General features: G+C 42.8%; 1 protein-coding gene across 2 annotated transcripts; it reads left to right on the plus strand.

Moving 5' to 3' along the window:
* The first annotated feature begins 215 nt into the window (after window positions 1-215).
* On the plus strand, window positions 216-9,186 carry shox (shox homeobox). Of its 2 annotated transcripts, none has more exons than XM_069706923.1 (6): window positions 216-636; window positions 2,459-2,667; window positions 6,025-6,082; window positions 6,237-6,346; window positions 8,344-8,556; window positions 8,952-9,186. In XM_069706923.1, exons 1-6 carry the CDS (start codon window positions 390-392, stop codon window positions 9,039-9,041), a joined length of 927 nt encoding a protein of 308 aa, XP_069563024.1. In that variant the 5' UTR covers window positions 216-389; the 3' UTR covers window positions 9,042-9,186. The 2 variants fall into 2 exon arrangements, with proteins under 2 accessions (XP_069563024.1, XP_069563025.1); XM_069706924.1 differs by having other exon boundaries at window positions 6,258-6,346.
* Window positions 9,187-15,134: the final 5,948 nt, after the last annotated feature.

A 15,134-nucleotide genomic window follows, 5' to 3' on the forward strand; every position in this document is an offset into this window, starting at 1 on the left:
CATCATTGATTTGTGGAAGGGAGGGGAAAAAAAAAAAGAAAAAAGAGAGAGAAAAAAAAAAAAAGCTGCTGAAAGTTGAATTCTGCAAAGTCGAGGCGGCCTGTAATTGCTCAAGACACAGAGATCGGAGGGAAGAGGGGGTGGGGGGGCTGGGCTGAGGTGGCCGTGTATAAATAGTGTGCTCTCAAATACACAGTCACAACAGCAGGAGTGATCTCACCTCCTCTCCACCCCTCCTATCTATCGCTGCTGCCAGCCTCCAAAAAAAAAAAGAGCGTATCCGTGAAGCCGTGCGTGTGTGTGTGAGAGAGAGACGGCGAGGTGTGTTTCACTGAGAATTCACGGTGGATTTCCCTGAGCAGGACCACTACTGAGCGACCGAGGCGACCATGGAAGAACTTACGGCATTCGTGTCGAAATCTTTCGATCAGAAGAGCAAGGAGAGCACCAAAGAGAGTATCACGTACAGGGAAGTTTTGGAGAGCGGCTTGACGAGGGCGAGGGAGCTGGGCAGCCCGGAGACAAACCTGCAGGACATAACGGAGGGCAACCACTGCCCGGTGCATCTGTTCAAGGACCACGTCGAGCTGGAAAAGGACAAACTGAAGGACTTTAACGTTTCGAGGGCGACAGAGGGTAAGGTTTTCATTTTGATTTGGGAGAACTGCTCGGTGTTGTGTCGGAGAAAATGTTCTCAAGTTCAGTTCACTTGCATCGAGCGAGACATTTTTTTTTTCTTTCTGTCATTATTACAAATGCCCATAATTCCATGCGTAAAAAAAAAAAAAAAATAGAGCTTAATTTCCACGTAGCGGTTTAAACGCGTTTAGTTAATGTAGTTCCCAAACTTAACGCATTATTGTGTTATCACAGTGATTATTTTGCAGAGCAGGAGGCGGGCCCTTCGCCTGACCGTCCTTTTAACTATTTAACGATTGTTTTCAGACGTTCAGTCTTTGGCTAAAATGAGAAGGAAAAAAAAAAATCCGTGACGTTTGTTGTAATTTTTTACATTGTAATTAGGTTTTATTATCTCTTTGCTGTTTTATGCTGAATTTTAGCCTCATTGTAATGGCAATTTAACATGTTGTGCCAACATTAATAAACATTTGGCAACTCAATCGAGAGAATAGTACATTTGGTGTGCGTCATTATTCTGTCCTCTACTTTTCTATTTTCTATTTTTGTGTCTATTCGCAGCATTAATTTAAAAGTTGAATGTTATCGTGATGTAGTGGCTCCTTTTAAATCTGTAGCCTGTATAATTTCTTCTTCAGGTTGCGCAGCAGCAAGTCGCACTAAATCTACTTTTAGATGTTGAATTGTGCGAAAATTGAAAAGTCTGGACTTGACTTTTGAAAAGTCATTTATTCATTGTGTGTAAAGTGGTGTGAAACAACAGGGACAGGTCTTCTCTTCCCCCCCCCCCCCCCCCCCCCCCCCCCCCCCCCCCCCCCCCCCCCCCCCCCCCCCCCCCCCCCCCCCCCCCCCCCCCCCCCCCCCCCCCCCCCCCCCCCCCCCCCCCCCCCCCCCCCCCCCGCCGTCACACAGCGTGCAGTGTGCACATGTGTCCACATTTTAGTGCATCATTTGGACCCGTTTCTATATTTATCCTGTGACTAAAGTAGCCATCATTATGTTGTATTACCTCGCCTTATCGTTTCCAGCAAATCCAGCCGACAGACATGACGACTTGTTTTGTCTGCAGGGGATTCATTTGAGAAGCATTTCTATAAAATCAAATGGCTTTCAGTTGAGAAAAGAAACAACAGATTCACGTCAGTAAACTACAAACAGTAAAACGCGGCTAAACAGGCCGGTAATTGCTGCAGTTGTCAACCGTGTTACTAATAATAACACACAGATAATGCTTCAGTATAGCCCCGTAAAAATAGAGCAGCCTACACACTTGACAGCTTTGCAGGGTAATACTGAGGATTACAGACATTTTCAGTTTTTAATGAAAAAAAAAGAAAAAAGGCTGACCATTTTTAATTCATAGCCTGAAATAACCTCGGTCTACACTGAGGCCAGTAATTAGGTCTAAATCTTCTCCGTTTAGCCGCAGCTTAATTCCATGCTCTTTAAATCGCTTATAGCCTTATAAGCTTACATGGCATACATTGAGTGATTTACTTTTATGACGGCACTGACACTGTGCTGAATTATGGCAGCCACAGGCCTCTCTGTTGAAGAAGAAGGCTGGGTAATGTGTGCGTGTGTGTGTGTGTGTGTGTGTGTGTGTGTGTGTGCGTGTTGCTGTCAAATTGGCAGGCCTAAGGCCCTGTCAGGGCCCAGTGTATATGCTTAAATGGGGGGGGTCGGCGAGTAATGTGCGTGTGTGATGTGTGACTGAGAGAGAGTAAAAAGGACGGTGAGATTGTGTGTTTATGTTCTCCGATTTAAAACGCATCCCCCCCCCCCTTCTCTTCTCTCCCACCGTGGGCCGGTTAAACAGGGATATACGAGTGTAAGGAGAAAAAGGAGGACGTGAAGTCCGAGGACGAGGACGCGCAGGGCAAACTGAAGCAGCGGAGGAGTCGCACGAACTTCACCCTGGAGCAGCTCAACGAGCTGGAGCGGCTCTTCGACGAGACGCACTACCCGGACGCCTTCATGAGAGAGGAGCTGAGCCAGCGGCTCGGGCTGTCCGAGGCCAGAGTGCAGGTGAGGATCTCCTCCGGGCTTTGGCGTGCAGAACCCGGTCAGAGTGCTGCTGCTATGTGGGCGACAGACGACATGTTTTTCTGATTGTATTTCTGCAGGGAGCGCTGCGTTGTTCCTGCGTTTTGTGTGTGTGTGTGTGTGTGTGTGTGTGTGTGTGTGTGTGTGTGTGTGTGTGTGTGTGCGCGCGCGCGCGTGTGTGTTTGTTGGTGACAGTAGTTTTGGTGTTTGTCGGGACATCAGGATCCTCGTAAGACTGCACAGATTAATATAGCTCTTGTTCAGTGGCACTCCGGCGCTTTGTGGGAGTTGTGTTAATAACCTAATCGGTCCTTGATTTATGCTCCAAACGAACACTGCCACAATTAAGAGGAAATTAAAAAAAAAAAAAAAATTAAGATAAATAATCCACCTTATAAAAAAAAAAGGAAAAACAGACGTGATGGATTTCTCTTGAAAAGATTTGCTTACAAAACAATTAACATCAGAGACGTGTAGGAACATATTACAAAACAATGCAGCTACTTTTTGATTTTTCTTTTTATTTAAAAATCCTGTTTTATTTGCACTAATCCAGTCTCATCGAGCTGATAAAAAAAAAAATGACTACAAATGTCATGTCATGTTTAAATCATAGTCATAAAAGTGTGAAGCAGTTTTTTTTTTCCTCTGTAAAGAGGTCATTGTGTGTGTACTGCAACATGTAGCCTATAAATTAGTCTATAGGTTGACCACACAAACTTGAGATAAACGTATATAAATATTCCTATAATATATATTTTTTTTGGAGGGGGGGAATTAATAAAGTCCCTTCTATCTATCTGTGAATTGTGATCTTTATGTTGTAATATCTTTAAACAGTTTTGTTGTAAAATTGGAGGAAAAAAAATCTTCAAAAACTGACAGCACGATTGTATGGATTTTATGATTTGTAGTACTTTCACATTAATTCATATTCAGACTGAATATTTAACCATCAGAAACGGTTCAGATTGGAGGGGTCAGCATGTGTCCTCTGTGATGTAAATAGCGGGTCGTTAAAATAACGATTTGTTTTTTGAAAGTGTAAAAGTGGAACAGGCGGTGCATCGGTATCAGTCATTCGTGTCAGACAAGTGTAAACTGCTGTAAATCACCCGGGAAGCAACAGCGAGCTGAATTTACAGGCCTGTAGAGCACAAATACGAGCCGAGCAGCTTTAAAGGGAGGTTACAAAAAAAATAAAAAAATAAACATTCTCAAGCAATGATTAAAATGAATGAAGAGCCTGAATGGCTGCTTGAGGGGACGCGCTCTTGTGTCAACTCGTATCCCTCCTCATTTTCTTTGTAATATCTGCCACTGGCTTGATGTAGTGTCCCCATAAAAACAGATTAGAAATAATTCAATTCCGGGCCAACTCTGCTGCTGTTCAGCTCCATCTAATCGGATGAATAAAGCCCATCATGGAGCTTTTATAGGACCACCGACTACCGTGTGGAGCTCAACGTGGTCGCGCTAGTATGAAAACGGGGCAACGCAGCAATTATCACTAATAAAGTGTGTTCATTAAAATCATTTACGGTGTAAATACGGTTGATGAAGACGTAGCAGGCTGACTGCGCGTGCGTGTGGGTGTTTACTCTGACCAAACGACGCGCTGATGGCCTCTTCTTGAAGCATGTGAAAAGCCTTTTAAAGGCCCCCGTTTTTTGTTTTTTTAAAGGCATGTTTTCTCCACATTCGGAGAGTGAAGTGCAGCAGGGCTGGTTTTTTTTTTTTTTTTTGCAGGCTGTGAACCTGCCCGCGCTGCTCCGAGCAGCTGTCAATGAATCTAATTGAAAGTTATGAGAGCTTGGTGAGGAGCAGGCAGTAATTCGGTTACGACTAATATCTTTGGCTTTCTGGCGCGCTGCTAAATTAAATGTCATTATTCACTGTCTCTAATAAAAAATCAAAAAGGAAATGAGATTAGGGTATTTGTGAAGCGCATCATTGAGTGGCCCTTAATGAAGAAATAACTGTCTGAACCAGTGTAGTTCACTTTGCTTAACATACTGGCGCGTAATTGGAATTGATCACGAGCCCGTCTAATATTAGCCTTGATTTATCTGAGGGATTACTGTGCGTCTATGCAAAATCACCTGGGATCCTCATAAACACCTTTTTTTTTTTTTTTTTACTATCATTTAGCGCTGCAGAGCTGACGACTCACTGCCTATATAATAAGGACAATTTACAGAGGAGCCAATGGCTTCAGGTGATAATAATAAAAATAATAACAACAGAAACAATAGTAATAATAATAGCTGCTAATAATAATAATAATAATAGTAAATTGTACTTTATCTCACTATATTTTGCCTGTTTTATATAACATTGCTGAAACATGAATTAACGTATTAATATTATTATTAAAAATATACTTGTAGGATAATTTTTTTGGGTGGGGGGGCTATAGCGATTGTTTTTTTTTTTTTAATTTTCTGCTCACTTTTTCTGCTCGTCTCAGTCACTAATAGGCAGTTTATCGACATCAGTCCCCGTCGACCCCGTCGTCGCTCCGCAGGCAGCTTTTAAAAACCGGGCTCCGTGGCACCGGGAGTCGTCGTCGTCATCGCCGTCGTCGTCGTCGTCATCATCATCATCATCATCACCATCAGTCTGCTGAGCCCTTTGTGGTCGGCGACCAGGCGCTAATTTCGCATCTGTAAATGATAATCATTGCGGGGGTCGAAGGGGAGGGGAGATAATGGTATTCAACGAGGCAGATGAAGTTGATGGTGATTAACAATCTGCCTGCAGCTTCAAAGGCTGTCAGCAAACTGGAAGGTGGTTAACGTAGTTTTATTTCATTTATTTTTTAAATATCATAACAAAATACCATCAAGGAATTCTTGTAATATCCTTAACCGTCTGTTGTGTGATTGTGGTCAACCACTTAATGCTGAGTTGGTCATAAAATTGTTATATTTTATCATCTAAACCCTTAATTTTCCTGTTATGTCCCATAATAATTAACATTTTAAATACGTTTATTATGTTTGATTTCCCATAGAATTTTCTGTGATGTATTTTTTCAAACTGCATATATTTCTCAACATTTTCTGGCCTTATTTCTATCCCATAATGTTTTATTTAAATTTTTTATTGAAACGTTTTATTTTGTAATTTATGTTCAGACAGCAGAATAAGATTTTATATGCTCATGTGTACCCTGTTTATGTTCTATGATGAGTTAGAAATAACTGGCCTGTCCAATTATTATCATTATATTATTCTTTTAATTGTAATATGACAATAAAAGGGGCTACCTTATAATTAATTTGTTAAAATGAATGATGAGAATGTCTCATAGATTATTTGCTTCTTTAATTTCAGGTGTGGTTTCAGAACAGAAGAGCAAAATGTCGAAAACAAGAAAACCAGATGCACAAAGGTAAATGTCTCGACTTCAATTTCAATTTCAATTCTGTTTTGGTATTTTGCAGTTATTTTAGTTTCACAATTTGACCATTTGTTTGAGTGCATGTGGAAAAAACAACTTTGACCTCCTCATCTCACATAACAACAACTGTCTGGCTGTCTGACAGACATCTTTCCCTTCTCTCCAGGTGTTATTCTGGGCAGCGGCAGCCACCTCGACGCATGCAGAGTAGCACCCTATGTCAATATGGGTGCCCTCCGGATGCCCTTCCAACAGGTAGGCCACATTTTCCTATTTTAGCGCTAGCCGAAAGGGCTTTGAAAAATAAATATAGAAACAGCCAATCGCAGAGCGGCAAAGTTAATTAAAAGTAGAAAAGTTAAAAATCAAGTTGCTTAAAAAATTTTTTTTTAAAAAGATGATTACTCGGCAACCTTGTAAGGCAGGGAGCGTTTATGTGTCTCTGCACGCATGCGAAGTGGAATCGGAGTCAAAGTAGGCCTTCTATATTTGCACGTTCACAAGCATCTATAGGCAGCTGATGTGCAGCTATTCTCGATGTGAGTGATTAGAGATACTGAGTGTGTGTGTGTTTGTTGGAGGGGAGAGGAGGAGGCGGGGGCCAGCTCAGACCTCAGTGCACCTTTCACCTCCCGGCAGTGAGGAGAGGGCCGGACGGTACCGGGGAGAGAAGCGGCGGACAGACATTTGATCTGCTGCTATCTGCCTTTTTGCGTCCTGGCCGCTGTGTTGTCTGCTTGACCCTCGTGAAAAGCAGCGGCCTAATTAAGCCAACAGTGCGGCAGGCGTGAGCACATAAAAGAGATGATGAAAGCGGGGAATGGAGTGGGCTCTGATGGATATTAGCGTTGAGCTGCACTGGCAGGGGTGGAGGCTTGAGGCCTGCATACTGAGAGAGGCACGCTGCATGAAGTTTGAAACGGGCAGGCAGGCATGCACAGACTCGGATATTACAATGCAACACGATGCATATAAAACAAGTGGCTGGCTGGGTGAGGTCATGACTCGTACCTGCAAGGACTTCTTGTCCTTCTTCACTGTCTGACAGAAAATAAAAGGCGTGATGAAAAGGCACGAAAACTATCACTTAAAGATCCAAAAATGACTGTGTGTGGCAAACGAAGATATAAACAACGCGCACACAAATGTAACACACAAACACTTTTGACCTTCGGCCGCAGCTCCATTCGAGTCGTAACCGACCAGGATTAGTCCGCACAAAGTCTCATCATGTTCACTTCTGCATTTGGAAACGCTGCAGTTCGTTACCTGCTTCTTCTTTAAATGAGATATGTGGAATAGTTTGTCGTTCGGATGCCATTTCTGCGCTTATAGCGACGATAAATTTGCTCCTCAAATTAATTTTCCCTTTCATTTAACAACTTCTACGCAAGTCGTTTCTGATAGTTTTGATGCCAGCATGAAAGGGAGCAAAGTGAAAGAAAAAAATAATAATATTTAGTCGAGTTGAAACTTCGACTTTCTATCGTTCTATTTTGGTTGGAGAAGAAAGCATGAAATACTTGAGTTTTCCCACTTCTTCCTTTAGTGTTTGAAACACATGAGAAATGGCAACAGGCTCAGCTCTCTCCCTCTGAAGTGAGCGGATGCTTAATTTTCACCTACTTCTTATAAAATAATTGCCAAGAATGTGAAAACTGATATCCTATGCTCCTTATGGTTTCTTTTTTTCCCCTTGACTCAGGAATATGTCTGGATAAATATTTATAACTCCAAATATGTGAATATCTTTTTAGTGCAAAATTGTTTATTTATGCAATTGAATACATAATCAGGATAACAAGACTGCATATTTCCAAGGGTATAACGGAGGCCTCAGTCTGAATTAAACAAATCTGTTCTGGGTCCTAGAAAGACTTTGATTCTGGACGATTAAATTGGATGCGGTGTCTGAGAGCAATGTATGATTCATTAACTTTTAGAATAGCTGACATGAAAAAAGGGCGAAAGCGCAGAGTGCAGCCTTTAACTGTTTTCTTAGAAAACACACTGTAAGCAACAGCTTTGAGGGGGTAACATTTGAGGGGGAATTTAATAGTGTCAGACTGTGAAACCTAAATCCTCCAACTCTCCTCTCACACACACACACACACACACACACACACACACACACACACACACACACACACACACACACACACACACACACACACACACACACACACACACACACACAGAGAGATGCCCCAAGGCGCTCATGCTGACTAATTTTACATTTCGCTGCCCCGCAGGTCCAAGCACAGCTCCAGTTGGACGGGGTCACCCACTCCCACCCCCACCTGCACCCTCACCTGGCCGCTCATGCTCCCTACCTGATGTTCCCGCCCCCTCCCTTCGGACTACCAATCGCATCTCTCGCCGACTCGGCCTCCGCAGCGGCGGCGGTGGCGGCAGCTGCCAAAAGCAACAGCAAGAACTCGAGCATCGCCGACCTGCGACTCAAGGCAAGAAAACACACCGAAGCTCTGGGACTCTGACCCCACCGGGCTGCCCCTCCGCTCGCCTGATGCCCATAATCGCCTCTCACACAAGACTGAGCCTGTGAAAGGGCCGTGACACTCACAGCTAAAACTAAAATAAACAAAAACACTGAGTGAGAATGAAAGAGAGCAACACATACAGAGAGAGGGGGGAGAGGGAGTGTGTGTGAGAGAGACACAGGGGGAGAACAGTGGAGGAAGAGGAGGAGGAGGAGGAGGAGGAGGAGGAAGGAAAAAAAAAAAAAAAAAAAAAAGGAGGGAGCGAGAAAATTGTCACAAAACCAGCTGCCAAAACAAACCACTTGTAGAGAACGGTAATTAAATACCAATGAAATCACCTTTTACTTTTCGCCCAACAGGCAGGACTTCTGCGGGGCCAGTGGCTCAGTCCACTCCAGGCACAGATCACATCCCAAGGACCGTACAAACACATGTGGATGTCTGTCTGAGGGCCAAGCCGGGGGCCCGTCAGACCTGAAGACGTTAGAACAAAGCAAACTGGCAGGGGCAGCAGCAGGGCCTAAAGCAGAGCCTCGCTGGCGCTGGCTGCCGCCATGTTGACAATGCAGAGGGTTGAGCTTTTTCTTTTTTTGTGGGGGGTAGGGGAGGGGAGGGGGAGGTGATGGGTGGGTGGGGGGGGGGGCAGACCCCAACACACCCCCTCACCTCACCAAGGCATTGGACCGGCCCTCATCTTTACAGCTCCCTCCCCCGCCCCGTCCCACCTCTCACGATTAAAAAAAAAAAAAAAGAGAAAACATTAAAAAAAAAAAAAAAAAAAAAAAAAACAAGACAAAAAAATAAATTAAAAAAAAGAGGGCCATATTCGTCTCCAACCACTGTGTTCCCTGCTGCTGCCGAGTGCATGAGCTCTAATGGAGGACCGTTTGTGGGACTGGTCTCCATCCACACCTGACATAAACGCTGTTTTTAGCACTGCCATTCACCCCCCCCCCACCCCCCGCCACCCCTTTCAAAGTCAAAGGTCTCCATTACCGTCTGATATCCTTCTTCTTCTGGACTTGTGCTATAACAAAAGCAGCAGCTCCCGTTTTTCTTTTCGGTTGCTGCGGAGGGGGGAGAAGAGGTTGGGTGTTGCTGGGCATGCGTCGGCCGTTTGCATCTCTCCTCACGGTGTGCTCACTCTCTCTCTCTCTCTGTCTTTATTTCCTTTTTATTTTGTGTTGTATCTTGGGTAAAGAAGTGAAGATAGCCTTTGCACTTCAGGTCTTGTATGTGGGTGTTTACAAATGGCACTACAAGCAGATACTACTTTACTAATTAACTGGTGGAGGGGGATTTGATATCGTCATGTGATCAGCGAAAAGGACATCATCTTGGATAAAGGGTATAAATGTGACTTCTTTTTTTTCTTTCTTTCTTTTTCCTCTTTTGTAATTTCTGAAAATATGAAGAAAGCATCAGTCAAACTGAAATGCAATGGTGTGCAGTTTAAGTGCAATACTGTAAATAGCAAAAAAAGTAAAAACAGCTAGCAAGTTAATCCTCAACGATAAAGAGACCCAATGACGTTTTCCTTTTTTTTGTTGTTTTTGTTTCTCATGCACTGTTGGAGTGTTGAATTTCTTTACCGGGTTTTCTACGGCAGTGTATATTTTTTGTTTTTAGTCCAAGAAAAGTCACTCAAAAACCAGGTGCCATATCCCACATAGACCTCCTATGTATTCAAATGGTTTTGTATACATCAGCCGTCACTTGTTGAGGAAGACATGGGCACATTTTTGGATGCTGCAGAAATTAAGTTGAATGAAGAAAAACAAAAACTCTTCACTAGTACGCTTGAAAAAAAAATTCCTTTACTTTTGGATATTGGGAAATTTTCAAAATATAATATCAACAAATCAGCACTGTAACCCCAAAGCAGGCAGTTGTTTACAATATGATTAGATTACTTTTGCATGTTATATGTGGCATTTCATCATTGATTTCCAAATAATGCTGAATAATTTTACAAACTGTTCCGGACAAAACTTTCGGACTAAATTCAAAGATTATTTCGACCACCTTATGAACACTGCTGTCAGAGCTCCGCTACAGTAAAAGTGTAGATCTGGTTCAGGTCTACGTTCCTCTAAACAGTCTGCAAACAACTAACATGTTACCAGACCTCCATTTAGAAATGTTTATCTATGTCTCCATTTTAAATTAAACATATGGGTGTTTTATTTATTATTTTGTCTGAAAGTTTATGAAAGATGAAATAGTTGAACTACAAGTGTACATTTTTACATGGCTTTGCATTTATTTTTGTATGGTTTTTTTTAAGTGTTGAATTTGAATTAGGAGGTGTGGCTGTAGTGCATTGTTTGCCTAAAAAAGAAAAAAAATAGAAAAAAAAATGTAGCGTGTCCGAGTTTACAGACATTTCAGGGACGGTTGAATTCAACGATACTCCATGGAATTTGTTGTATCCATTAAAATGATTACCATTTCATATGCAAGCATGCCTAAACATGAATCATCGTACAGTTTGTTTTTTCCCCCTTTTTTGATTCACAAAATATGAATGTACATCTTGTACAAGTAAACTATCAATAAAGTTATAAATATTTGTACTTGAGTTTTAAAATACTTTTAGAAAGTTCAAGCTGCACAACAAACTTTGGGTTAAAAATATGCGGAGTAACAAATGGCTGCAGAGTAAAACTTTGTCGTTCAGTGCGTAAAAGAACAAAGACGAGATCTTCGTAAAGCTCTTGGAACGACAACCCTGAGTACATTTTCCAGATAATGAGAGCAGTCCAGGACTAATCCCCTCCCGTACTGTCCCCGGCGTGTGCACGGCGATCTCCTCGCCTCGCGGCTGATGCTCGGCAACCGTCTCTGACCCGCGGATCGATATCAATATCAGTCCAGAGTTGACATTCATGCAGCCTCCATGTTGGCCGGGGGCAGCTCATCACATCCAATCTGCGCTACGCGCAGGCAGAGAAAATTGAGCTGCTATAAAATCCAGATGCAGGGTCTGTTTTTTTTTTTTTGGTGGAGCCTCCTGCATGGCGCGGCTCGCTCCCAAGTGTTTGTCAAAATGACACAGATCGGATTGGTATGGAAAGTGGAGGCCTGTAATGTCACCAAATAGGAGCAAGATGGTTGTAACTGGAGTGGGAAGCCTGTGTAAGTGTTAAGAGGGAGGACGGGGAGGGGAAACGGCGAGATTTAAGGGCTACACTGTACACGTGTACTCTCCTCCGACCTGGATGCCCATTGTCCCTGTTTCACTGGCAATGCTGAACTTTGATCAGCTGACGTGAGGTCAAGAGTTGCCGTGTGTTCACCGTTATCTGCACACGCACGCACACACACACGCACACACACACACACACACACACACACACACACACACACACACACACACACACACACACACACACACACACACACACACACACACACACTTGAACCCTCCACTTGTTCTACATACACACACACTAAATATGACACATCTAAAATAGTTGGCCACTTTTTTTTTTTTTTTTTTTTTAAGTGTATCTGCTTCCTCTGGGAGCCTAATTCCAGATGTGTGTTTACAAAGTAATTACGCCATGTGCTATAGTGGCTTATTGTCTGAACCCCCATACAGGAATTAGGCCCAAATGGCGTCCTGTTGAGTGCTGCGCCACCCCTCCCCCAACCGCCTCCTTAGAAAGCCGCTGCACGTTTAATTTGTACCTCTTTGCTCATACATCAAGATTGAGTGATATAGTCGCAGACTGATGGCTCCGTGTTTACCCGCCGACCCCTCCGGCTGGGGCCAGGTCTGGAAATAACAGCATCCTTTTATGTGTACTAATAATTAGCAAGGCACACACAGCCATCCATCAAGCAGCAATGAGCCGTGGCTGCTTTGTCAACATGTTGAAGCACATAAAGCAGTTTGTGTTGGCCACAAATACACAATAATATATTAATGCAGGAGAGGAGTGTGTGTGTGTGTGTGTGTGTGTGTGTGTGTGTGTGTGTGTGTGTGTGTGTGTGTGTGTGTGTGTGATGATATTTAGCGGACGCCTACGCTTGATATTAAATTTACATCTGGTTTTACTGCTGATGAGCTTTTGCTGTTTAAAAAAAAAAAAAAAAAGGAGCATTAGGACACATTCAGTCCTGACTTCAAGTTTTTGAATCTCTATAGAATCGTGCCCACTTTTACCGACATCTACTCCAAAACAACCGATCTCACAGTCTGGTATCAGTAACAGCTTTGATCTCCGGAAAAGAAAGCGCAGCTCGTCAGATTTTTCGTCGGTTACCTCGGATCCGTCCGTTTTTTTTTTTTTTGGGGGGGGGGGCGGGGGGGTGAAGCTCGAGCGGCACAACAACATGCGAGTCCCAGAGGTCTGAGAGCCGCGGTGCTACGCTGCGCCGTAGCCCATCACAGGTCAAGTGCTCAGGGGTCACGTGAAAATACTTTTTATCACATTTCATTCTCATAATCCTCTTTGAAATGTCACACACAACTATGATCAGACGGAATGTGAGCTGTCGTAGCCTCAACACAGAGCTCGGCGGCGGGGGCACTGCTAAACGGTGTGAAATGACAAGAGCTTATGGGCCTGAGAAGATAGTGTATATTTAGCTCAAAGACACCGAGTCTGAGCTTTTGTCATGCTGTATCACAATAACTTGAGGGGCTACTTGCAGCGAATCTGAAAAATAACGGTCGGTTTGGTTTAGCTGAGAGTTTTTTTTTTTTTTTTTTGTGAACCAACTTTGTGGTTCTTTAAATCCCGAGTAAATCTTGTTCCGGCAGTTTGGGTCGTAGCTTGAAGTGAAGCCACCCAGAGAAACCTCAGCTGAAAACAATCGAGCTGAAGTGCTGAAGTCACTCTGGTCGGCCGCGGATCAAAGGCCGCCTTTCATCCCCGTTTGTTTGGGCTAGGCTCTGGTTTGCTTTGTTGGCTAATGCTCATAAATGTATCTGGAGTCATCAACAGTGCAAAACTATATTAAAACTAACATTTTAAGTCTGGGTCAACACTTTTTCTTTTTTTGGGGGGGAGGGGGCTGAGGTGGGGGGGGGGGGTTTCAGGGAGAGTGGAAAGTGTCACGAATTTAAACTTAGAAAATTGAGGGAAGAAAAAAAACAAAAAAACAAAGCGAAGCATTAAGTTCACGTTCCGTTCAGCTGTTTGCGTTTCACTCATTAGCCGTTTTATTTCCAGTTCAAACATTCAGCTCGTGTTGTTGCAAGTTATCTAATGAAAACACGATATTTTCTGTCCTATCGCTGCGTCGATTAGACGTCGTTACTAAATGCGTGGGCTCCATCTGCAAACGCGGATACTTTTAACGTTTGTGTCAAATTAAAAAAAAAAAAAAATAGCATGAGTTTAAGATGAATTTGAGTCTAATCCCGACTTTGCACAAGTCATATTGTTTTTCTTTCTTTTATCAACATCCATCACACTCATTAATGGCACACTATCCATAACTGGAGTTACTTAAAGGCCAGTAAGCGATAAGGACCATCTGCGGTGCACATAGTGGCTGTGTGGGACTTGTTTGGTTTGGGCTTTAATCCTCTGCTCTGCTCTGCTCCAACTGGCTGTCCGAGTGTCTTCATAGCTCCATCCAGTGGATTTAAAAGTATTTCTGACCGCAGTATTTTCATGTTCTCCTCTGGTTTTGTCCTCTCTCTGCCGGAGGGATCCATTTACGAGTTAGCAGATTAATGACAAAGTCAAACAGCGGCCAAGTCAAAGTTTACTCTTCGTTTAATCGCACTAAAAATAATTGAACAAGCGTACATGAATAATATAATGGATTTATTTAAGGAGCTTTTTTTTTTTTTTTTTTCCAGCTACAATATCACAGAATTTATTATGATTAAAGAAACAGTCGCTGAAGAAACTTTTGGATGTGATTTGTCCTTTTCAGAGAGGACATTTTGACATGTCACAGCAGGAAAATAAGTGGTGTAAAAAAAACCAAAATGAATGACGGCTGAAATCCATTTCGCTGCTTCAGTTTTAGGGTCCTGATATTGTGCACGCTGTCAAACTATCATGGCACACTGGGACAGAAGAGCCATCGTTAAGGTTCACAGTAACGCTTGTTTTCCCACTAGCACAGGTCAAAACGTCGAAATAAACTAATGTAACTAAATTCTAACATGAGGACATTCATGCATAAAGAAAAGAGCGCACAATTTGGCAGATTCTACATAAACATCTCAGTAAAGCAGACTTTTAATTCAATCACATGTTTTTAAACAAATTTAAATGCTGTTTATTTTAGTTTTTTGTACTGTGAAGGTTTTGGGGAAGTTACGACTTCATAGCAAATTGTCTCCTCTTGCATAATGGGTAAACTGATATATTAGGATTAACACCGATTTCATTAGCAGTCAAATTATTATTTTAAGGAAGCCGTTTGTGTCCATATTTCCCAGCAAGCATTGCAGTTCAAGGTGCTTGTTTCCCTACAATATCCCTCTCTTGAGCTTTTTGATGTCTGTCTCTACGGAGAAAATATAAGTTCAGGAAAAAAAATCTCCTCGTGTCTCGAAGAGCTGAGAACAG

The sequence above is a fragment of the Brachyistius frenatus genome, unplaced genomic scaffold (genome assembly GCF_029030835.1).
Source record: "Brachyistius frenatus isolate BFR_SWC_R1_liver_20210118 unplaced genomic scaffold, ASM2903083v1 Contig_66, whole genome shotgun sequence".
NCBI classification, from domain to species: domain Eukaryota; kingdom Metazoa; phylum Chordata; class Actinopteri; family Embiotocidae; genus Brachyistius; species Brachyistius frenatus.

Excerpts from the sequence above, each read along its gene's own strand:
- shox (XM_069706923.1), top strand. The coding sequence starts at position 390 with ATGGAAGAACTTACGGCATTCGTGTCGAAATCTTTCGATCAGAAGAGC. Across the intron at positions 637-2,458 it reads CGTTTCGAGGGCGACAGAGG|GGATATACGAGTGTAAGGAG; the intron begins GTAAGGTTTTCA and ends CCGGTTAAACAG. Across the intron at positions 8,557-8,951 it reads TCGCCGACCTGCGACTCAAG|GCAGGACTTCTGCGGGGCCA; the intron begins GCAAGAAAACAC and ends TTCGCCCAACAG.